At 41.2% G+C, this 25,609-nt stretch overlaps 1 protein-coding gene across 22 annotated transcripts in view; it reads left to right on the top strand.

The window, feature by feature from the left end:
• The window catches only part of RBFOX3 (RNA binding fox-1 homolog 3), a 1,135,878-nt gene that overhangs the window by 919,949 nt on the left and 190,320 nt on the right, over positions 1 to 25,609 (top strand). For 3 of the 22 annotated variants that reach the window (XM_056814228.1, XM_007482916.2, XM_007482919.3), the window contains exon 1: positions 2,394 to 11,904. The exons of 8 other annotated variants lie outside the window; for them this stretch is intronic. In XM_056814228.1, coding sequence (XP_056670206.1) covers positions 11,800 to 11,904 — 105 coding nt within the window. In that variant the 5' untranslated portion in view covers positions 2,394 to 11,799. Of the gene's footprint in view, positions 1 to 2,389; positions 11,905 to 25,609 lie in introns of those variants that run through there. 11 more of the 22 variants (XM_007482922.3, XM_056814232.1, XM_007482917.3 and 8 more) reach the window with 6 other exon arrangements.

Here is a 25,609-nt window from a genome sequence, read left to right on the forward strand (position 1 = left end):
TGGGTAGCAATTTACAAACCTGGCTTCCAAGTGTAATCTTTCTGCATTGTGCTGTTCCATGGTGCTGCCTGAATTGCAACACAGACCAGGTCTATAAAAGGCACTTCAGAGGAAATGGCAAACATGCAGGCATACCCTAGCAAGTGAGCATCCAGGTGCCAAGCAGAGAAATTATCCTGCTTTTCAGGAGATGCTAATGAGGCAAATTGGGAGAGGATTAAGCTGAGCCAGAACCATAAGAGCCCCAGGCACAAGAGACCATTGAAGGCAGAGAAAGGAGATCCAGGGAGCAGTTTGCTTCAGTTGAGGAACCTGGAATCACTATCTTCTACTCCAGGAAGCAGAGAGAAAAGGGGAAAACTACAAAAAATATGACAAGAGCAGCTCTGAAGAGGGCTAGCTAAAGAAGAACACTAAGCATCTAAGGAAAAGCCAAGATAGGATAGGACTCATTCAATAAATAAATATTTATCAAGCACCAACATTAAGGATTCAAAGAATAGCAAAAGACAATTCTTGTTTTCAAGATCACAGTATATTGGAGGAGACAACATACCAGTAACAAGATTCAAAGAAGGTATATATGGGGGGCCCTATATAATCAACGGGGGGAGGTAATAGAATTAAAGGTGATTGGGAAAGGCTGAGTGTATAGAAGGTGAGGTTTTGGCCTCTCCTTGAAGGACTTGAAGGAAGCAGTGGGACAGAGATGAGGAGGAAGAACATTCTAGGCTTGGGAGACAGCTAGTGAAAATGCCTGAAATTAAGAGATATAGTGAAGAGAACCTGAGTCTTGTTTGAGAAAAACTAATCAGGCTAATGCTATTGGATCATTCAGGATGTTTAGGGGATGGGGGAAGTTAAGAAGATTGGAAAGGCAAGGGCTTCACATAATTGGCTTTGAATGCCAAAGAGAGGATTTTATATTGGATTTTGGAGATGATAATGAACCACTAGAGTTTACTGAGCAGAGGAGGGAATAACTGGTCAGACCTGTACTTTAGGAAGATCACTTTGGCTGCTGAGTGGACACTGAGGGAGAGACTTGAGGCAAGGAGACCAATCAGCAGGCTATTGTAATAATCCAGGTGTGAGATGATAAGGACCTGTACCTGGGTATCAGAGCTAAAAGAGAGGCTTATGCAATATGTGTTACAAAGGTAAAATCTACAGGCATTGGCAGCAAATTAGATAGAGGGAAGAGGAGTGAGAATGAAGAGTTGAGTATGACACCTAGGTTCAAACCTGGGTGACTGGGGCAAAAGTGAGGGGGATGGTAGTACCCTCTTGTTCCATGGAGAGAAGAAAGAAAGGATGGGATCAAAGATGACATAGAGGAAACTACTAGCTGATCAGTATTGCCAATCAGTAAAAACCATTTACACTTTGGTTGGTATGACAGAGTCTGGATATGACTAGAGCTGTCCCTGGTGCTGAGTGGCAGTCCTAATTCTAGCTCTTCTAAATCTAGGCTGCCAAACAGGTTTTAGTAATGGGTGCCCAATTCAGTCGACCCTCCCAGTCTGGTTTCAATATCTCCTTTGACTCTAGGAGATCAGGCAGCAGCAGTGAGAAATTAGGCCACAGAATGATTTGAAGGTTCTCATGTTTGATCTATAGCAGAGCTGGCTCCTTGCATCTCTGCTTCTCCTGAGTTTGGTGACCTGAGAGAATTAAAGCTGCCTTAAATACAGTCTCTGTCAGCTGTATATTAATCAACCAGGAATCAAAAGTCATAGCATCTCAGGAAAGTAAGCAAAGGAACAGAAGGCTCCCCTTGTCCTAATGCTGCAGCCCTCAGCAGGAAGAGAAGCAGGGAAAAGCTAAGAGCAGCACAGAGCCCCTAGCTTGCTGCCAAATTTCTCTAAACCTCCTTGCCAGTGTATTCTCAGAAACCTCATGCCTTGGAAAGTGAGAGTCATTTTCTGTGCCACACAACACTGGACCCTGATGCCAGTTTAGAGTAAGGTAGATGCTAATTTTTTTAAATGTACCACCAACTAGCTGCCTCCTTAAAAGACATGGAAAATCAAATCTGTGGTATCCATTTAGCCAATACACAGCAACTTGTAAAGCTACCTTGGTGTATACAGAGCTTGGGTTTAGGAGGTTAACTGGAAGCATCCCAAGTGGCCTTACCTAGGCCCTCCTTATTCTAACTCATCTCTAGAGGATATTAAACTTTTGTGACATGGACCCTATTAGCAGTCTAGTGAAACCTACAGACACCTTGGAATATATTTTAAAAATAAAATAAACCCACAAGGTTTAAAAAAGAAAACAATTGTATTAATTTCCATTTATCAGTTTTTTAAGTTCATAGACACCAGGTTAAGAATCTTCTCCATATATATATATATATAATATATATATACATGCTAAACATCTCCCTTGTGAGTCAGCTTCCTCAAACTAAGAAGTCCTTTATAGACTCATATTTTGACACTGAACATATTCCAGGTAATGAAATTTAATGCTTAATATCTGCACCTTTTCTTACTGACAGACAAGTTTGTCTCACACCACTAAAGAAGGTACAATCCCAGGAACATACCCATCTTTCAGTAAGGGGTTAATTGGAGAAACTCTTCCCCTAGGCTTCCTCCCTGTCCAGTCTCCCCATCTGTTGTCTATAGCATTAGCTCAAGCTGCCCAACTTTGAGGCTCCTGACTCTCCAGGGTGGTGTGCTTTGCCTGGACAACATTGTCATTCTGGGACTTTGAGTCAGGATCCTAATGAGCTTTTAATGAGTTGTTGCTCTGGCTTCAGGGGACACAAAGGGGTAGGGAAGAACACAATGCCAATCCCCTTGTGTTCTATATTTTGGAGACCTCAGGTTCCTTGTTAACAAGTTAAGTGCTAGGATTGGAGCTGCAAAAAGTTTTCTTAGCCAGAGATTCTCATTTAACTCCTGAGATTTGGCCTTCATACCTCCTCTGTGCCCAAGAACTCCCTTACCTATTGCTATTTCTCACTGTGGTACAATTGTATCTTCTATATTCTCTCTTCCCTTTTATGATTATACATTGGATTATACATGATTATACAAAGGAAAGGGAATATCAGTTCACCGCCTTTTTACTACATTCACCATCCCTGTGACTTCCTAGTCAAAACATCCTGCCTGGGTCTCCACTTTCCACTTAGCATGATGCCTGGCACGTAATAAAGGACAGAATAAATGTTTCTTTTTTTCGTTCTTTCCTTCGTTCATTCAAAAGACAGTTTCTAACTCGTAAAGAAAAGTTTTATAGGAACTTATAGAAAAAAGAGGTAGCACCAAAAGATTCTAGTACTGGTTTTAAAAACAAGATATGGGGAGAATAAAGGTATGTACTGGAAAGAGTCTTATTCCATCTTTTTTTTTTTGCTATCTCTTGACATGATGACAGTTGAGGCTCCCTTTCTGTTTGTGCATAAAACAATGATGTTGATCCCAGTCCAAAGACTTTTTTCTTAGGAGTTGTAAAGTTCATCCCTCTTAGAAGCTAATCTGTGTGCTCAGTGTTTCCTTGCAGTCCTTTCTGATCCTGACACATCTTCACAACAACCCCAATGGGAAGGACCATATTAAATTATCATTTAATTAACATTTTACTTATTATTCTCTTCAAGGTATTTTTCAGGCTATCTCAGTAGTAAGTCTTCTAAATGTTGGGGCTTCTGCTAACTTCCTAAGAGATAATGTTTTGGGGAAGAGAGGCTTATCCTACAAACCTCCATAAGTGATAGGACAATAAAATCCAACTTATCTTCCTTCCTCAAGGTCTCCCTTGTAACTGTCCTCAAGCTTCCTCCCGTTAAATCAAATTAAGACAGGCAAGATTGGAGCTGGGCAGAAGGAAGAATTTCTTGACTTCCGGGGTGATAAAACACTGGAATAGATTCCCAAGTGGAATCAGTCTCTTCCCCTGGAGATCTTTAAGAACAGAATATATAACTGTCACAAGTAGCTTAGACTTGCTTAAAGACAGAGGGCTGGACAATTTGATCTTGAAGCCCTGCCCTTTTCAAGTCCTCTTCTAAGACTATGACGCAATAAGGGGGAATATAGTAATACAAAAGAATACTGATATCAAGATTTAGAGGGCCTAGTATTTAGGCCTACTGCTGATTCTTTCTGTGTGGCCTTAAGTAAGTCACTTCAACCTCTGGACTTGTTTCCTTATTTGTAAATTGAAGATGGATGCTCAAATTAGATGACTTTGAAGGTCCCTTCTGATTCCAAATTCTGTGATTCTACAAATTCTTTCTCATTTCTACCACTTTCCTCATCTCTTATTCTCCTATCCCCACCTCACTGGAGCAAACATATGTGTCCATACAAACCCCAGGAGTACTAAAGGCCAAATATGAGCAATTATTTTTAAACTACCTCTTCCCATCCAAATTTTAAACTACTTCTTCCCATCCAAATGCAATACTCAAAAATTAAAGCCTCAGACAACTGGATGGAGTCAATGGTTATGAGTAAATAGGCCAACCTTCCCCATGCCCAGCACTTCTGTCAGGGCCCCTTAGTCCTGACAGGCAAGGATCACTGCAATGCCTGCCCAGTCTGGGCATAAACAAAGACTATTAACTATACCTGCATTGGAGATCCAGCCAGAAATTGGACATAGCTTTACAACTGAATAAATAAATATATTGGCCACTCAGTACTTCCCCCAAACCTTTCCTTTTCAAATCTATCTCTCAAGACTCTTCATCAATCAATTGGTGGTTTTGATGCTGGGACAAAAATGAGAAACAAATACACTTCTTGAAAAAGACCTGTCAGTCCCCTTTTTGCATAGGAAGATGGGATCATGAAAGGCAAAGAGCCATTAAGATTGCATACAATCCAATCACAGTTCCTATTTCTGTTTATGGCTCTGTCCTATAGATTTCTCCCAATTTCTTGTCTAATGAGAAAGAAAGAGATCATGATCATTCCTAGGAAAACTGAAAAGTAGCTACATTAAATAAATACATTATCTGTTGTAAATGATAGCAAATCTGGCAATGTTAGTTTGAAGTCAATGACATTTAAGGACACTGTTTAGAAGTGAAAGACAAACAGAGATAGAATTGGCACAAGGCAGGAAGCAGGAGTACCTTGAGAAAAAAGTACTAGGTGTCAGGAAACCCATGTTATCCTGACTCTGCTGCTAACTTTCTAACTTGGGGCAATTAAGTCTCTTTGCCTCTCTATGCCTCAGTTTCTTTATTTTCAAAAAGAGTATCCTATTACTTATCTTTCCAAGAAACATTTGAGATAACAGTGCATGACACATAGTAGATGTTTAATAAAAATGCTTGTTCCCCTTCCCTTGTTCTCCTTCCCATCCTAATAGTTATAGTGTGAGAAACTGAAATAATATATATGGGGAAACCATTTAAAGGGTTAAAAAACATAAAGTGAAAACTATCATTCCTGGGGAAAATAGCACATTCAAATCAATTTTTTAAACAAGAATCTTGTGGGCAGAGTCCTAAGATATGACAGGGCATTGAGGGAGAAAGATATGGGATACAGCCATCTGGTAACTTCCTACTTTAACTATTTTTATTTCTTACTAGATAGTAAGTTCTGTTTTTTCTACTCAAGGACTGCAAGTGCTTTCAACACCATGGGGCAAGGCCCAAGTTGACCCACCCTAGTTTCAGTGGTAATATTCTTTCACAGCATTCAGCTCTTAGCCTCATAAACTTCAATCATCTGGTATGAAATTAAATTTTTAGAGCATAACTGGCGAGGGGGATCTGCCCTGGCCTTGGTTTCTCCTGTCCTATCATCTTATGTGGATTTGGGGCTAAGCACCCTGAACTGAAGCTTCAAAGGAGCTAAAGGAAAGACACAACTGATTGTTTTACCAGTATCTGGCAGGCCAGATGCTCTCTGTGCCTGGAGCCAGTCTTTTTGGTTGCAATAGGAAGCCACTGAGAAATTTCAAGGTTTGAAGTATATCATTCCAGAAAATGGTCAGCTCTAGATGTTTCTTTTACTTTGTATCAAGCTCTCTTCCCTTCTATGAAAAAAGAGAAGAGAGAAATCCTGAGGATTCCTTTAAAATAAATAACAATGAGGAACAGTGCTGAGCATTTTTTAAGTCTATCAGATCTAGCACCCCCTCTCTCCAAAAGCTCAGCTGGCTTACGGTCCCATAGGGGTGAGGCACTTGCAAAGGAAAGATGTGCAACCCTGTGCAACTTCTGGCTTTGCTCATATATCTCACATGTGCCCTTTGCTTTCAGTCTCCCTATATTTATTATGTTTAATTTTGCTGGGACGTGGTTGTAAGTGAGACGGATGGACCTGAATCTGTGAGGCTGGCAAACAGCTCTTAATTAAACAGATAAATAAACTTATTTTTCACTTTTGCTGCAGTCTCCACTGGGACTGGAGAACTTGCTCTAATGGATGGACAGGGTTCCCTTTATGCTAACTTATGGGTGCCTGCCACCCACAAACTGGGTTGGTCTCTGTACTTTTTCCATGCTTCTACCAAAAAAATCTCTTAGTCATTTCTGGTGGGGTTCCAGGATTTGAAGCAACTTCTTTTTCCCCCTTATTATATTTTGATAGCCAAAAGTAACATTTAGTTAAGCATGTTTGAGCCTTCTGAGTCCTTTCTATATGTCCTCTCCATAACATTTGGTTTTTCTATTACCCATTCCTTTGCTTTGATTAGAAGACTCAGGAGTGGGAAGTATCCTCCACTGAAACTTAATCGTGTAGCTTTTGAAGACTAAAAAGAAAGCTATCATCTCCAACCTAATGCCCCTTTCAGTGACTATAATATATCTTTTTCTAAGAGGGTGCAGAAGTTCTGTCCCAGCTATAGACCTAGCTCTCTAACTTTTAGGAAATGGGGATGCATTTACTTAGAAATCAAGTACATAGGTTCTCCTAGTCGATTAACAAAGATTTTCCATTGTTTCCATGTTGCCATCTATATTCTCTACATCATTTTTCTTACATGTTAGACCAAGGATCTTCCTACTTCTTTTTCTGCCCTTATAGAGACACATGTGTACCTATTGTAGATTATTCTTCTGGAGTTGCTCTCTTTGTCCTTGACCTTAATAGCTTACTACTTCAGTGACCTTGTATACAGCTGGCCTTCTAAACCCCCATATTCTTCTTGGAATCTTGGCCAACTCTTGGCCAAGTAAATATCCTGGAGTGGGTTACAGGGGTATCAAAGACACCATTGAAAGCATGGAGCTGGATATATTTATAGAATGTAGTGGTGTTTAGAACAGTTAAGCAGCCTGAAACTGGTGAAGTCATCCCTGGTCCTGACTTGACTTTAGGTAGGTCAGCCTATTTCTTAGCAGGTGTTCTTGGTGAGACACTTCAAAGAAGAAATGGAGATATAAAGTGGAAGGGGAGTGAGAGAGAGCAAGGCTGAGCTCTGAAGCAAGAACAAAGGCTTCATTTTAGTTTTGGATGTATCCTCTCTCCCTCCATAGTAGACAGCAGTACTGAGTATGGTCAGTGTATCCACAGTCATGTGCTAAGTTCATGGGGAATACTCCTAAACCTGGAAATTTAAAAATAAGTACGTTAACTTAGCCTTAAATCTGTTTTTCAATTAATGGAACTAACATACCAAGAATGGAAACTAACTATTAAGAGGCATGCCAAGAATGCAATCTTGCCACAAGCTCAAGAATACTTAGGCATGGCCCAGCTAGGAAGCTTCCCTGGTCTTGATCAATAATGGAAAAGCCACTACTGAGCCATAAAACTTCAAATGAGCTTTTATTTTGCACTATTCTTGGGTCCTCCAAGGGGCTAGTCTGGGTTGGAAAAAATAGTTTGGGTATCTTGAAGGTAAGCTGACAAGCTCAACTTGCTCCTACAACTTTCCTTTATATCATTAATAGAAATTTCCATAAACGCATTTTACAGAGGCTCTAAATTGCCCAGTGTAACTCAGACTATGGAATTGTTTATTAGTTATATGACCAACCAAGGATAAGCACTCTGGCTTCCAAATTTATGCTAGCCTCTTTCCAAGTAAATGAACCCAAGAAAGATAGTAAGTATGTAGACCCAAGAAAAGTAAAGTACTAAGCAGGCATCTTTTCTTGGAGGGTAAGATCCACCTAGTAGGAAGGATCCTATTCAAAGAAAGTGAACAGGACATGAGAAATTAGTCAAGATCATGAAGATCTCAAAAGCTGTAGAACCATCTGAGTCTTTGGAGATGCCTCCCTTGCTAGATATTTATAGTGGTGCCCAGGAGCACAGAAATAATTACAACTCAGTTCTTACCTCCCTAACAAGTCCCCTTTCAGATTCAGGGTGAATGGGATATTTTTTCCTTGGCTTTTTTTTTTTGAAGTAGCAAATATTAATATGAGATTGACAGCTTTTACCAACTAATAGCTTCTCTTCCCCCTAGTAGCAGATACCAGAAATATTGACTTCCTCTACTCATGATTCCACTGCCACCCACTCTGGCTCATGAAGACAACCTCTAGGGAGGAAAGAAGTTGCTCAGTCTCTTTGGAGGCGCCAATAAATACTTATTAACTACTCCCAAGAGTACATCCAGAGAGATCTGGAAAACCTTATGCTACTATTCCATTTGCCTCCTGAGGCCACTCTTATCCCATCTCCCCTACTCCCACCACCAGCTGTTGGAAGAGAAGGATAAGACTTTTGCCTTTAATGTTGTTGGTTTTTATGGGTACAGCAATAGCATCCCAATTTGGATTTCTACATCAGAATGAGACATCTAAGAGTCTCTTCCAGGAATTACTTTTCTCCCAACTGTCCCATTCCCACCCCCAACCTTTACTGCCAATAAGAATGTTAAGCTCTTAGAGATCCCAGTCTTGTCAAATCTAGATTTTTATCTCCAGATCTTATAGCAAGAACAGTATTGAATTTGGAGTCAGAAGAAATCAGTTTCAAGTCTTGGACATAAAACATTGACTAAGTTGCTTCTCTTTGGGCCTCAGTTTTCTCAGTTGTAAAACTAGGAAGTAATATGATCTCTGGTCCTTTTCAGGTCTGATTTTTGTAATTATGACACTAAAGCAGTGCTTATGCTCATAGTAAGGGCTTAGGAAATGTGAAGTGAATAGAATCAATGAAGTTAGAAACAGCCAGAGCTTGTAGCATCCTGAAACTTAAAACCTGGTGTCTGTTCTTACCCACCTAGTGCCTCTTCTTCAGAGAGCAATATGAAGAGAGATCTGTGTGACTTCACATTCTGGGGCCTCTAAGTTTCATTCATTTGGGGCAACTTATAGACACAGTCCCTCCCTCTCTTACAGAAACTTTACAGACAAATGCTTTACTTAACTTTTTTCTGAATATTTTATATTTTCCCTACTTTCTCCATAAAGCCTTTCCCAGTTACCAGGATTGAATATTTTTCTTCTTTCTCAAATTTTCCTCGAGATTTGAGTCTGGATCTTTCCTTCTTTTCCATCACAGTCTACCTTAAATTATATTTATTTGTGTACATATTGAACCCTCAAATCCAGATGACTTGTACAAGGTCACAACAGCTAACATGTTTTAGACGTGGGTCTTAAATGAAGGTCCTCTTGGCTTTGAGGCTGGCTCTCTACTACAAGTTGTTTTTTAAAAATGGAATTGTTTTGAGCTTTGAGCTGTTACAATAAGGTAGGTGTTTACATTCCACGATTATCAGGAAAGACTTCTTGATAAACAAGGGATTTAAAGAATGAAGATATTAAATTATCTCTAAGGTCCTTTTTGGTTACAAGACTTTACTGATTTTTTTAAAAGAGGGAAACCACTTGGCTTCTCTAGGGCAAGAGCAAAAATCATGAGGAAGAGGGCAATAACAGGACTATGGACAGGCAAAATTGAATTCATGAAAGCCCTCTAGTGCCACAGGCCAGGAAAATGCAATGACAAGAGATATAAATTAGGTATCTTCCAACTTATAATTGTGCTATCATCTAAACAATCCCTCCAGCATCTGGTCCTTTTGCAAGTTCTGGCTTTGTAAAACTCTATACCCACAATTTATGTCCCATGGGCCTAATAAAAGTGATTATTAGAAAAAAGCACTGTACTTAGAGGTAGAAGATCCAGCATTTAGTCCCATTCTACCATTTTCTACCTAGGTAAGCTCAGAGACATCTAGTTCCATTCTCTGATTTTAACTAAACTGGGGCCCCAAAACATGACTTTTAATATTATGGGGGAAAAGGGGAAGGAATGGAAGCTCAGAGGAACACTTAGATTACCAGCTAGAAGAGGATTAAACTGCACTGCTTTAGGGAAGGGAGATATCAAAAATTGGTACCTGAATTGTTTAGACTGCCTTATTCCATGTTGGCATGAACTTATAGCTTTAGAAAATCACCCTCTAGTCACAGTTTGTCTTCCAGCCAGTGGTAAAGATGACAGTCACCTTAAACTCTGCCAAGTTCAAGGAAGGTCAACTAAGAACAGGGTAAACCCTTTGTATTCCTGTAATTCTTCATCTCTATATGGGCAGACAGGTACCCAGCTGATAGATAAGACATGTGCCTGGTTTTGTGCAGTGCTGCTTGATATGAAACCAGATAAATAATGTGTGTTCCCTTACATATGCCAATATGAGGGGAGAAGTGCCTATGGAGATGGTGTAGCCTGCGCAGTGTGTGCATGGCCAGGTGCTACTCCACATGATGTTGTATGTCTCAGAGTGGCTATGCACACCTACCTGATGTGTTCAGGTGAAGATGGACTGGAATGTGGCCAAATTTACATGTTCATCTAGATTTTGTGCATCTGAAGAGTTGCGGCAGTGTAGTTATTAGGTGGTATATGCACATGTATGCATGGCCTACCCTATATTCTTCCAGAGATTAGAATTCAAGATACAGGGAAACCAAAGAAGCACAGCCAGAGGTTTTGGTTGGATTTCCAAGCCCTGAATAGCCTAGAGAAGCTTTTAACCGTGAGGAAGCCTTTGCGTAGGTGCCCTCATTACATCACTGAAACTCCCTGTCACTGAGCTGGTTTCCCTTAATATAGTTCCTATCTGAGCACCCAGGGCCAATCGCCTCCCTACCCGCAAAGCCAGTGTAGTGCCTTCCCATGATGAGAACACTCTCCCCCAGTGCCAGAACCAAGGGGGATTTTTAAATATCAAAAAATTTTAAATGCAGAAACAGCCGGGGATCCACTGGGAAAAACGGAGGGAGAACAGGGAGGAGACTAAGAAGGAAGGGTGTGAGAACTGGCTGCAAAAGAACTCCGGCTGACAAAGGGTTAAGTGTGGGATCAGCTGTTGTGCTGTCATTCTGGATTCTCTTCCTTTTATACGGGGCTCTGTTTGATGTTGGAGTACGCCAGGGACTCCCCCTCCCACCGCTTGCCTTACACAGACACGCGCGCCGCGCACACACTCGCACTCTGCCTACCCGCCTCTGATGGCTCCAAAGTGATATTCATTTTCTCTCTCACTCTCTCCGTGTGTCTCTCCGTGTGTCTGTCTCTCCCCGTTTGTGTCTCTCCTTGTCTGTGTCTGTATCTCTCCTCCTTCTCCCTCTCCCTCTCGTCTTCCCTTTCCATCTCCCTTTCGCTCTCCATCATTCCCCGCCCTGGCTGGGGGAGAACCGGGCAGAGGCGCGCTGCTTTGATGCCTCCCCCTTAAACAGCGCCACGAGGGGGAGGGGAGGGCCCGAAGAGGAGGAAGAGGAGGAGGAGGAGAGAAAGAGGGAGGGAGCCAGGGAAACACTCCCGCTCGTTCGAACACCCAGAGGGACAGAGCAGAGGGTGCGAGAGGAGCCCCGAACTGCCTCCTCGGAGCCGGGCGCCCATCTGCTGCCCCATGCTGTGCTCCATGGCGAACTCGGGCTGCCTCCTGCTGTCCAACTCCGGCAGCATGCTTCCGCATTCAGTGCCCTGCCCGCCTGCCTTCCTCTACCTCCAACAGGTAAGCTAGCCGGCCCCGCTCCTGGCCCCCGGACTTGCACGTGCTTTGGGGGTGGGGGTAACCGAGATCCGAGCAGCCTGCCCAGATCGCTGGACTTAACCTTTTATTTGCTGGCAGCTTCCTTCCTTCTTCCCCTTGCCTTGGTGCGGGATTAGGATGGACTCTTCTTCACCACTACCACCACCCCCTTCCCCCTGGTTCCGCTCAGCTTTCTCCTCCGCACCTGGAGAACAGAGAGCCGGGCCGGGTCGGGCCAGGCCGAGCCGGGCCAGAGTGGGCGCTGCGGCGACGTCCTGGTTCACAAAGCCCCTTTCCTCGCCTTCCCGTCGGGTCGAGGTCATCTCTTGGGCACAGTGGTTGAAGAAGAGGAGGGTCGGGTGGGGGGTTGGGGACTGAGTTTAGTGTGTTACTTGCTTGTAACTTTTAAGACTGTGCGGGATCCGGGCCGCAGAAAGAGTGGGGTGGGGGGAAGGGGAAAGACAAGGGGGGGAGGGGTCAGTGTTAGGAACTTCTTCCAGAGCTGCCAGGAGCTCTGACCCTCCCCGGGCACCTCTGCCTGCTTGTCTATGATTCCTGGGGAGTGTGGGGGTGGAGAAGACGGAAAGAGAGGTGTGTGTGGGGGAGCCCCAAGCTTTGCTGCAGCGGAGATCGCGGCGCCGGCGGCGGCTTGGAGGGGGCGGAGCTCCGAGAGCAGATCGCAGAAAGCACCGCGCTGGCGATAGCTGGGTAGCCCGAGTAGTAGGGGTGTGGGAGAAGACCCTGCAGGGATCAGAAGCCCAGCCCCGGGTGTGAGTTGAGGGGCTGGGAATGGCGCGGGGGCGAGAGTCTTTGCAAACTGCGGCGTCTGGCGGGAGCTCAGGCTAGAGAGATGCGGATTCTAAAAATTATTTGGGAACTTGGGGGAGGAGAGGAGTCTCCCCAAAGACCAGGGGTGGGTCGGAAAGGTTCTGAAACCCCTACCACCTCCCCCCACCTCCACCACCTCCCACTCTGTTCTTGCCAGCTCTGGGCTGCTTTGGTAGGCAGTTCAGACTGTTCTTTCTCTTCTTCCAGCCTAGAGACAGAAGTGTGGCCCTTAGATCCAGTTTGGGACCGGATCCCCGCAGTAGGGATCAGATACATATCCAATATATATAAGATAAGTTATCTTCCCATGAGTGGCTTTCCCCACACCCCAAGCAGAGAGAAGCTGCAGATATTCCAGCCGTCCAAAGGCCGCTCCCTTTCCCTAGCCTACCCCGCCAGCCTGGCCCTGGAGGTTTCCATCTCTCTAACCCTCTCCTCCTTTGGCCTTTCCTGTCCACTAGAATAGAGTTGCTGGTGGGGCCTGCTTTGGAGGAAATCCTGAATAGGGAGTCTAACTGAGTGCAGTTATTTAAAAGGTTGAGAGAGAGAAAGGGACCAGACCACCATACTCTCCTCTCAACCCAGATCCCTGCGCCTGCACATTTCATCCTCCCAGAGACAAGGATATCCTATAGTTGAATCTGGAACTCGAGTCAACTACTGAGATAAAAGGGATATAAAGTCCATCGTGGGTTAGACTGAATGTTTGGCACTGGCCTTCTGATGGTCTGAATTGAAAATCCTATTTCAGGCCCTCTTGGGTTTGTTAATTATGTCTTCCTCCCAGAAGTGATGAAGAAAACCAAAGGTGTGTGCCATTTCTCTTTCTTGAAGTGCAGTGGTGGTTGGTATTTGCTTTTCTTTTCCTCTTACCACCTTGTACTCCTTCTTTACCAATACAACCACAGAAGAGGGAATCATTGATAAATCATAAAGGGAGGGGCTATGAGGCAAAGCAGCCACAGAGCAGGCCCTTAGCTATGGCCAGAGGATGACTATACCTCTAGATTAGCTCCAGCACCCCATACACACATACACACAAACGCATCCAGGTAGACTCAAATTTGACAAACAAAATGCACCATAGAAACTGAGAGATGAGCTATGGGGACCTTCTTTCCAGCAGAGAAAAAATTGGGATGATTGAGAAGGTAGAAGAGCCAATCTCTTTTTAAATCCACCATTCCCCTAGATCAGAAAGATCGGCATCACCTGTTACTTCTAGCTAACACTGGGCATGCCACTGTATATGGTGAAGGCACCTACCCAGCATCATGGCAGCTGCTGAGATCATCACAAGAAATTTCCCCATCCCCCTTTCCTGCAGTGAACAAAAGTGGGAAGACTTCTAGGATGAGGTTTTCTGTAGCCCTTAGAACATAGATGAAGATATGTGGACTCATAATCTCCCATAATAGGTTCCATAATGATTAGTCAATGCCATCTTAAGGAAGCTAGCCTTTCTTGCTCCTGATTTCTACATCAAATCTTGGACATGACATCAGATTCAGTGCTTTCTGAAGGGTCATGAGTGAAGAATGGACAAAGTACAATGATCTAATGATTCACCATCCAAATCAGTTTGTGCAAATCAAGTCAAAAGTTCTGTTCTATCCATGCTTTCTTTTTTTCTTCTATAACTACCCTAAGAAGAATATCCTCCATGTCGTGAGTCAATCATAAGTGATCTTTTTATGCCAGCAGTTCTCAACCTCTCAATTTGTAGCAATGAGAATACATAATGCATATCAGGTATTTACATTCCGAATCATAACTCTAGCAAAATTACAGTTTTGAAGTAGCCACCAAAATAATTTTTTGGTGTGGGGTCACTGCAACATGAGGAACTGTATTGCGGGGTCAAGGCATTAGAAAGGTTGAGAACCACTGTTTTATGCTATTGAAGAGTACATGTATTTATGAAGGAAATAATTTTCTTCAGCATTCTGGGTATTTTTTTTTCAAGTTGTTCCACATTTTTGTTAATTGATATAGAGAGGTATTGTGTTGTGGAAGATAGAAAGTGGTAGATAGAACCAGGAAGACCTAGTTTAAAATCCTCAGCCTAATATTCTGGCTGTGTGGCCCTGGGTAAATCACTCTGTGTCCTTGACAATTCTCTAAGACCATTAAGTTGCAGAGAAGACACCAATTTACATCAGTTGAAAGAGTATTCTTTATTAATGAAGCCACCGGTCTATTCCCTATCTATTTTATTAATCAGAATAATCTATGTATCACTTTGTTGTTTCTATTTGGTTTTGTGATGCCTTTTATTTTTAGTCATTTTCTGTATAATTCTTTCTCCAAACTCTCTACCACGAGCTTTCCCTTGTAACAAAGAAAAGCAAATTAAACCAGATGTCACAGAATGGCTCCATGGTGCAATAGAAAGATTGCTGAATTTGGAACCAACAGTCCCTCTGCTGCTACTAAATCACTTCACCTCCCTTGGTCTCAGTTTTCACATCCTTGAAATGGGAGAGTTGGACTAGGTGATCCTTGAATTTCCTTTCAGTTCTAAATCTCCAATCTTATGACACAGCCATGCTTGACAGCAAAAGCAACATTCCATGCCACTGTTCCCCCTTTTTAAATAGATGGAGGAGGGAGGTGTATTTCCTCGTCTCTTTTGTGAATCCTAGTGCACAGTATTTGCAAACCCCACATCTGTTCTCCTGCCTGTCTTTAAGCTGTGTCAAAGCACTAAGTATGTAGTCATTCTTTGTAGAAAGTACCTAAAAATTAAGAGGTGGAGGAGGGGATCATTCTTCACCTAGCCATTCCTCCTTAAAATAAGAGCTTTCTTTTCTGTAAGATCTATGGCTTAGGTGGTTAGATAGAAGCTCTTTACATAAACTTGTGCATGAGTGAGGATGTTTGTTTCTTATGTAGGCTGTATATTAAATCTAAACAGCACAATTGAGCAGAATGAAAGATGTGAATTCAAGCAAGACAGAAACATAGTTTGTGGTGCATTAAAATGCAGCATCGGAACAGGCAAAGGTTTTTAGACTAGGTATTTTTTTCAACCTGGGGGTGAAAAGCCTCAAGCAACAGGACTCTGTTCTCTCCATTACATTTAAAACTCATTAACCTTTTCCTGCTCTGAGAAGGAGCATATGCTGCTCTTTTCTGGACCCCAACCCTGCTGGGAACTGGACTAAGTCCTCTCAGATAGAAAACCGTTCCATAAATAATTGGACATCTTTTTTGTGACTGTCCACCCCTTCCTGCCCCTCTCCTGATGGTGGTGCTGATATTTTTCATCATATTAACATGGCATGGGACAGCCACAAATGAAGCTGTCTGCAAAACTTTGATTAACCAAATGCCAGGGAAAATACAGCTGCAGTGTGGGCTCTGTCATTTGTGAATAGCTCATCAAAGGCAGCTGCGTGCATCATGTACTTCACTCACATCAGCTCCCTGACAGTCTTTGCTTTACCATGGCCCAACTGCCAAAATCCCCCATTTCAGGACAGTTTTTGCTCTCTGCATCCAATGAGGTGTGTAGAACAACCACCATGCTTAGCTCAAAACTATATTCTCCTATATATGGAGCAGCTTCCCACCTTCCGAGGTTCTTCAGTGGGGAGGGTAGGAGACTTAGAATATGGGCCCCAACGATTCTTTCATCTCAATGCACAATAAAATAGGCTTTTCTACCTTAAAACTACCAACATTTGCAAAGAGTTATTTTGTGTGGTTCAGAGTACAGATTGCCTTTGAAGGCAAATTATAGAGAATTGCAGGAAAACCAATGAAAAAGGACTTTTGTCATTCTAATTAATTTATTAAGCTACATCATTATAGTCCTATAGCCACATCAATTACGTAGGAGGGGGATTCTCTAAAGGGGGAAAAATTAAGTACCTTAAGTAACACGCATACATGCACACACACACACACACACACACACACACACACACACACACAAGAATTACTAATTGAGTGGTAAAATAACAGACTCAGAATAATTCAGAGCTGAAAGACACAGTTACATGGTTGGAAATCTGAGCAACTTGGGCCTTCCTGAGAAGACCTTTTCCCTTCCCTCTATGAGACTTACTGGAGCCAGACTCTCAGGCTGTCCTTGGGCATCAGAGCTATTACTAGAAATTTTTGTTCCAGAGCAAGTGGTACAAAGTGTGCCCTTGGTTGATCAGGATGGGACAGGGGGGCATCATGGCAGAGACTGCTACTGGGAAGACCCATCAGATACAAGCTGGGGTAGGTTGGGGAAGAGCTTTCCCCAACTCATTATCTAATAGTTCACTGTTTTAACCATCCTCCATAAGCCTATTTTACTATATTGTTTCTCTACTGTCTGTAACTGTCAGTGGCCTCTTAATTAGCATACTGAGGAAAAGTCCTAGTTGCCCCCTACCATTATTGTTCTGTACAGGGGCCAGGCCATGAAACTACCACAGACTTAGATGAAGCCACCTTATTATTAAGCACTTTTATCAGGGGTTTCATAAACTAAATCTTCTAAAACATTCTGCTGCCTAGCAAATAGTATCATCATGAATTCTGTTGGTTTTTTATTTATATCTATGTAATAAGAGGTTAATTTAAGTATTGTACAGTGCTTAAAAATTAAATGAGACTGTATCATCTTTAATCACCAGCATTTTCAGTAAAAGAACAGATTCTTTAGTCCTGTTTCTATCAGTGTCACTATCTTGGAGGTTTTGGTAGTGGTAAATTTTCCTGGGGGAATGGAGCAAGGAAGCTTCAGAAAAAGGGACAGGGATTTCCAAGCACTATTTTGAGAATTCATTAGGAAGTTCTATTCTCATTAATCACTGTTCTCCTTTTGTTCCAAGGCATCATAGCTGCTAATCACGGGAATTTATAAAGGGAGTAATTACTGTAGCAAACTCAGCACTGTTCATTAAACTCTTCGTGTACTTTGAGGCATTTATACTCATTCCCCAAAATTGATACTCACCACACCTATACTTTATAAGAGTCCCAGGACCACTCTTTATGACACTCTTTATGACTCTATATGAGGCAGTTCACCCAACACTCAACACTCCTACCCCTGAAACTTTGACATTTTATCATTGTGGAAAAAGCAACTGGTGTGGAAATGGCAACTTATGGCACTTTCAGAAACAATATCATTTTTCAAGGTCTGACTTGTGTTGGGGCAAGTAGAAAGATAAAAAAAAAAAGTTATTTAGCTGGGATTACTCAGATTAGAGAAACCAAATAGGTGATCCTGGCCTCTCCCACTGTGAGATTTGATAATGTGCGTGGGTTCCAGGTCATGGGGCCATCTTGTTGGCCAAGCTGTCTTATAACCGTGCCTTTTTGGCAAGCATAAACTCCCTCATCCTTACACCAAATTCTCTATGAATACAATATTTTAGACTTGACTTATCCACTTATTGATCTTGGGTGGATCACCTAAATTCCCTAGACCTCAGTTTTGTCATCTTTAAAATGAGGGATTGGACTAGATGATATCTAAGGTGCTTTTTTCTAATTCTAAATCTATAATCCTATGATCAGGGGAATATGGGCACTGTATTTATGTTTTTTGTATCTGAATTTTCCGAAGTTTCTGTATAGACAAGCAAAGTCTATCTGCAGTCCACATGTGTAGTAGGGACTCTCATCTTCCTTGTGTGAACAAGCAAGCTCTAATTTAAAGTATATATACCCCTATTTAGGGGGTTTTGGTTTTATAAGATTATTCACTCACAGAAATGAATAACATGGAAATATGTTTTGTGTGATAATGTATGTATGACCCCCAAAAAAGCATTTAATCATCAAAATGCCTGGCTTTTGTAATAAGCGTAAAACATTATATTATATATATGTATTCTTGTTATACATTATAAACTCTGATTTCTTTTACTGTTACTAAGTTTTTAAAAACCTTATTATTTCTTGTTTTTCTTTTGTTAACCTTTATCACCACTTATTGATATACTCAAATATGTTGCAAAATTAATAAATATAAATAAATTAAGTAAGTATACACATCCTAGGGGGGATTCTGGCTAGAGAGTTAGTCCTGGGTTTAAATTTGACCTCAGACCCTTCCTGGCTATGTGACCCTGAGCAAATCACTTAACTCCCATTGCCCAGCCCTTACTTCTCTTCTGCCCTCTGCCTTAGGACCAATATACAGTATTGGTAAGTGTTTTAAATAAAATGAACAAATGAAATTTATAGACACCCCCACACACAAATCCATGTACATGCCACTCATGCAGGCACAAATATCCAACATGGTGATAAGTTCACTCATTCAGGAGGGCCATGTAGCAGGTATGTAATAGCTTAGCCTGTGCATTTGTCAGATTTGGCACCTGTAGGATTTTCATGTTCTATTAGAGATGCCAACATCTTTTTGACACATTAGGTTATGGCTGAGCAGTCTAAGCTTCAAATCAGAAGTCCCTGGGCTCCCTAGAATCATAGGGTCAAATCCTCACTCGATCAGTTCAGCCTTTCATCCTCTCCAGAAAGTCAAATAGAGTCCTGCAGTTAGCTATGTGAACATCCACAAGAAAGGAAAAAAAAAACATGAGGCCTTTAAATTTTTTTTAAAATGAGACTTTTTTTTAGATAAGGCTTTGTGATGAATAGGTGGATCCTATGGAGTGAAGGGATTAAGAAGGGGATTTATCCTGGTCTGTCCAAGTCCAGGTTCTTGGCTGGAGTTGCATGAGAAGCCTTTCAGCCACTTTCCCCATCCTGTGGACCATGAGCAGCAGGGCAAAGCAAGGGAGAGTGGGGCAAGCTTCATATCAACTCTTTCAGGCAATCAACCAGCCCCATGGACTGACTGCCTCAGAGGTTGCAATAGGACAGAGGAAAAATAACACTGCAGAGATGTGAATAATATGCCTAAAAGACTTTAAGCTTCACCCTGGCACAGTGGGGTGCCCACTGCAGGGCCAGACCAGTGGGGCAAGCATACTGAGCCTTAAAGCATTTTTTAAAACACCAGTCTGCCCTTGGCTGAGACAAATGACCACCATTACAATCAAAATACTCTTCTGGTTCATCTGCCCTGAAGACCCCTAGGTTTAACACACTCCCAGGATCCCTCAAGGAAGGTAAGGATATTTTGAAAGAGGAGAAGTAGCCCACTATTGCTGGGGGGCTTCACTCCTAGCTCTGGGAATTTGCCCATAGTGGGTTTGGGGTTTTAGCATCTTCACTGCAGATAGGGAGAACCCTCCAAACCTGTACAGCCTCTCCATCCTTCCCACACTGGGGCTGCATTGGTACCAGCTACAGGCAAAGGGTCTGGCTAAAAGAGGGAAAGCAGAGAACTCTAAAGGATATAAGAAACTGATTAGCACTTATGGCTTTTTCAAATGGTAGAAATCCATGATAGTTCCACAAGGTCTGGTTGCTACTAATCAAAAAAGATATCAAGGACTAGTAGGCATGGGAGAATTCAAGCCCCACAACTGTGGAGTGAAAATAATCCCAGTCCAGGTTTCCTCTCCTTCTCATGCTGAGGCCACATCCTGAATGGTTTTACACCTACCCTAGAGCAATCTGTATGCTCCCTAAAGGAGTCTAGTTAAGCCACAACCTGAAGAAAACCAGTCTATAATTCTGCAGGACAGACCTCTCCTCAGATAAACTAGAGCAAGAAACTACTACAATTCTTGGACTAAATATGATTTATACTTTTCTATTTCTTCTTTCTCTCCTTTGTCTCCCAATAACTTTCTTTTTTAAAAATCTCTTACCTTTCCCTTTCCCTTTCTTATATCTTTTCTTTTTTTCTCTTCTATCTCCTCTTTTCCCCTCTGGCTCTGTGTAATATTCCATGTTTTCTTCATATTGCTTTCCATATTGTATTCTTCTTGTGAGCTTTTCTTATTAGTTACTTGCCTCATGTAATGCTTTTCATTTCTTTAGATATCACTTCCGTTTATGTACCTGTAAAATGCTAAGGTCCCTTCTAGCTCAGGCCTCCATTGTCTCTTCTCTTCTTCCTGTCTCTTCCATCTCTCCCTCCCTCTCTCTGTATGTCAGTCTCTCACTCCCTTTGTTTCTTTCCCTCTGTCTCAATCTCCTTTCTCTTCTGTCTTGTTTTTCCTATCCCATTTTCTCTTCTCCCTTACTTTGTCTTCTGTCTTACTCTTTGTCTGTCACTTGCACTAACTCTTTCTGTCTCTGCTTCTGTCTCTGTTTCTGCCTATTTCTTTCTTTCCCTCCCCTGTTGTTTTTCCTTCCACCATTCTGTGTTTTGGTCTCTTCTCGATATCTCTTTTTGTGTTTTTCTGTCTCTTTCTCTGTCTTTGTTTCTTTCTTCTGTGTATCCCTTTTTTCTGTCACTCTCTGTCTCTTATCTGTGTGTGTGTGTGTGTGTGTGTGTGTGTGTGTGTGTGTGTATGTGTGTCTCTTTCTCTCTTGCCTGGTCTCTCTGTAATCCTCTCCCTTCTGGATGTCTGTGTGTCTTTCTCTCTCTGTATCTTTCCTCTCTCAAGCACAGTTTCCAGACCCACCCAGTCAATTTCTGAACTTGCCAGCTCTGCAGTCCCATCCAGGCCAGCTACCTGGTCCCCGCCAGCCTAATCGTCCAAATGGTTATTTGGTCCTGTCAGAGACTGCGCATATATTACAAATTGGGTTTACACAAGATCAGCAGGATTTACTCCAGGCCTTTTGTGTAACCAACCCAGCTGAAATGTGATCCTTGGCACCAATAACCTATTAAGGGGAGTGAGGCAAGAGTTGGAAAGAGACACGGTCTGAGAGAAGAGTCCAGAGGCTCTATCAGGAAAGCTGATGGATATTCAGATGACCTATCAGCTTCTGGAGGTATGTGCTATGGTATGGCTTCCATAGAGGCATTTGAACTTCCCAAATTTGCCTTCGGTTATATTTGCCTCATTGGCATCCAAGAGATCTAGTGATGTTTACTACTTAAGATTTGCTTATTTTGTCTAGTTAAACCCAATATCTATTTAACATGAGGAAAGGGCTAAGTGGCAATGTTGCCCCCCCCCATTACATTGTAGACTCTTTGAGGGCAGGGATTGTGTCATATACTTCTTTCTGTTCCTAGCATCTAATACAGTGAATTGCATATCTGAATCCATTCCACGGTGTATATTAAATGCTTAATATGTGTACAATATATTCTAGGTGCTAGATACAAAAATGAAAAACGACTTGATCCCTGCCTTCAAGGTGGATGACAATGATGATGGGGGTGGGGAAGCCCTAGGATGACAAATCCATTTAGAAAGAGTTCTCAATATTCTATGCTCACTACCTAGAAAGGATAGGTTGTTCCACAGGTTTCCAGGCTTTGAGAAAATTCAGGTCCTACCACTGCTGAGATAAAATGATTCAGGTCAAGGTTTCCTCTCCTTTGTTGGGTCTCTCATATCTAGTCTAGTCCCAACATTGTTTTACATTTTTCTTTCATTTTCCTCTAGTTAGTCTTTGAGATCTTGAACTAAACTTGCTCATGTCCACCAGCCACTGCCTTTATGTCTCAGTAACAATCCAGAGTATTACCAAGAGTGGGCACTGGCTCAGACAGAAAGAGAGACAGATGGGCAGGTGTCCTCTAATATAGACAACTTCTTGATATTTATGCTCCGTTAGGTCACATGATACAGTGGGGGAAACTCCTGATTAGAAGGTTAGAAAACCCAAGTTCTAGTTATGACTCTCACTAAACTGAGCTGTATTCCATGCCTTTGCACAAAGGGATCCACCATGCCTAAAATGCACTCCCTCTAAATAAACCTCCACCTTATGGAATCTCTAGTTTCCTTCAAAGCACAAGTCAGATGCCTTTTCTGATATTTTTATTATTGACACTCGTTCCAACTTGACATTTCTTTATAATAGCTTTATCTTTATTTATTTGACTACATGTTATAATCCCCTAATAGAGTAAAAGTTCCTTGAAGGCAGGAGTTGTTTTGTATTTGTCTTTATATCCTCAGCACCTAGGACAGTACTGTGCATATAGTAGGTAATAAATAATTAATAATAATACCTAGTATTATATCACTTTGAGGTATGCAAAGTGCTTTACAAATATATCATCTCATTTTATCCTAATAACAATTCTGGAGGAGTAGATGCTGATATTTTACCTGCTTTACAGATGTGGAAATACAGAGATTAAGTGACTTACCCAAGATCACACAGCCAATAAGTGTTTGAAGTAAGAGTCTTCCTGACTCTTTAAGTTAAGTGCTCTATTCACAGCTCCACCTAACTGTCTATAATAAATATGTATAAAAACTGAAATATCTGTGTGACCTTCTACAAATCATGCAGCTTCTTTTTGCTTCCATTTTCTCATCTATAAAAAGGTCCTGTCTATTGCCAGTATTCTAATACAGAAAGCAAAGATGTAAATAATCCACACTGCAGCCCTGTCCCTTTTCCTCCAACATAAACACAGGTAAACACTATCATCTACCTTCACACTATTTCTCTTCATCCTAATCCTTCAAGTATTTCTTCTCCATTCACTCCATCCCATATCCCATTATCTCACCATGTGCTGTACACACATAATCACTCCAACTACTTAGTGATATACACAGGCAAGCATACACATATTATTGTTTCCTAACTACACCACCATCTTCTTCAAATCTTGTACCATACACACACACCTTTACAGACTCGTCCTCACAACCTGTGTCTCTCATACCCCTCTCCTTCTTTATACTACATATGATATGTTGCTATGTATCCCTTGTTTTTCTTTTGTTTGAAAATGTCCATGCCCTTTGATTTTGGGGATTGGCATTTATGGGTTCTATCAGTACATTTCAAATTTAAAATTGTTCAGTGACCAAATTCATTTGGGACTCTGGACCAAAGAAGAGCATTTGTCATTCTATAGAATGTATCATATCATATCACATTCTATAGTATGGTACATACTAATAATATATAAACATGGCCTACTTAGGCTAGGTTATTCTGGGAACCTATTATAACCCCAATTAAAGGCTGTACTTGTAACTTTCCATTTCTCTCCATAGCCCTGTATATTTCCAAAGTCCTACAAATTACTTTTCTTCTAGACCAGAAGTTCTTAATTTTTTTTTCTGCCATGAATAGCCTGACAAAATTTAGAAAGGATCCCTTATCAGAGTAATGTTTTTAAAGGTATAAAATAAAACAAAAGTTTACAAAGGAGACCAGTGATGTTTAAATAATGGTTTCTGAAATGCTTTTTAAAAATAAGATCTCAAACTCAGATTAAAAACTTCTGTTCTAAACCATTTTTACATTTACATCTGAACAAACCAATAGCATTGATGGTCAGATTATTATAGACAAAGTATAAACATTAAAAAGGGAAGGCATTTGATTTAACTCAATAAGCATTTACTTAATTCCTACTATTGGGAGGGGGCACTGTGCTTGGTCATAGTGATATAAAACCAAAACAAATAAATGAAGCTCCCTCAAGAAGTTTACATTCAATTGGAGGATAATAGCCACTAACATTTAAGTACTATTTTGAAGGTTGCAAAGTACTTTATATACATTTGCTCTCCTAGTCTTCCTGGTTAAAAAAAACAATAAACTTGGTCCTTTATGGAAAGATCTGTGATTTCAGTGGTGTTAGGTACAATCATTGGAGAAACCCCTCTTCCAAAGCAGACCATATATCTGCTCAATAACTTAGAGAATTGCCTGGAAACTCTGAAGGTTAACTGATTTACGCAGGGTTACACAGGTTGTATTTTAAACTTCCTAATGCCAAAGTTGCCTGTCTATCCATTATACTGTCTGACTTTCCAAACAGGAACAATGGCATTTATATCCCTTTTTAGTAGAAGAGGAAACTGAGATTCAGATTAAGTACCTGTAGTCATATAGATCACAAGGTAACCAAGCTATTTGTTTTTACTCAGTTGTACCTGACTCATTGTGACCCCATTTGGATTTTCTTGACAAAAGATACTACAGTGGTTTGCCATTTCTCTAGCTCATTTCACATATGAAGAAACAGAAGCAAACAAGGTTAAGTGACTTGCCCAGGGGTGCACAGCTAGAAAGTGTCTGAGGGTGGATTTGAACACAGGTCTTTATAACCCCAAACCTGGCACTCTACCCACTGTACCATGTAGCTACCCATAACCTCAGTCGCCTAACACACAGTTCAGTTCTCTTTCTACTAAACTATGCTATGTCATTGATTACAATGATGATTTTTCATATTTATGAGATATTTAAGATTTATAAAACAACTCTATGAAGTAGCTAATGCAAGTACTATTATCTTCATTTTGTGAATGAGAAAATTAAGGTGGGATGTTGAGAAGCTCAACTAAGATAGATGATGAATATAAAGCATTTTGTAAATCTTAAAGCACATAAAATGCCAGTTATTATTATTACTATTATTATTGTTAGCTTACAGTCACTATATTTCTGATCTATTGATACTTCATTCCCTGAACCTTCTGCTACATTCCTGCTGAGCTCAAGAAATGTTTATAGAGCAATATAAGAGTATGCTGGTAAATATTTAACAACCAGGCTCTCCAAAGGGAATAAATGTATACACAGATTCTTTTACATTTAATCTGAATTAACACTTTTTAAAGTCTAGAAATCAACAAAATAATAAATCATCCTTGGTTTGTAGGGATTGCCAATTTATGAGGTATAAATGCTTACACTGAAAATTTAACAATTGGCTCTCACAAATCTGTTCCAACATATACCTCCAGCTAAAGAAATTGTTGTTGGTCGTGTTTCAGTTATGACTGATTCTTCATGACCCAATTTGAGGTTTTCTTGACAAAGATACTGGAGTAGTTTGCCATTTCCTTCTCCAGCTTATATTTACAGATGAGGAAACTGAGGCAAC

This window comes from Monodelphis domestica, chromosome 2, assembly GCF_027887165.1.
Source record: "Monodelphis domestica isolate mMonDom1 chromosome 2, mMonDom1.pri, whole genome shotgun sequence".
In the NCBI taxonomy this organism is placed as follows: Eukaryota; Metazoa; Chordata; class Mammalia; order Didelphimorphia; family Didelphidae; genus Monodelphis; species Monodelphis domestica.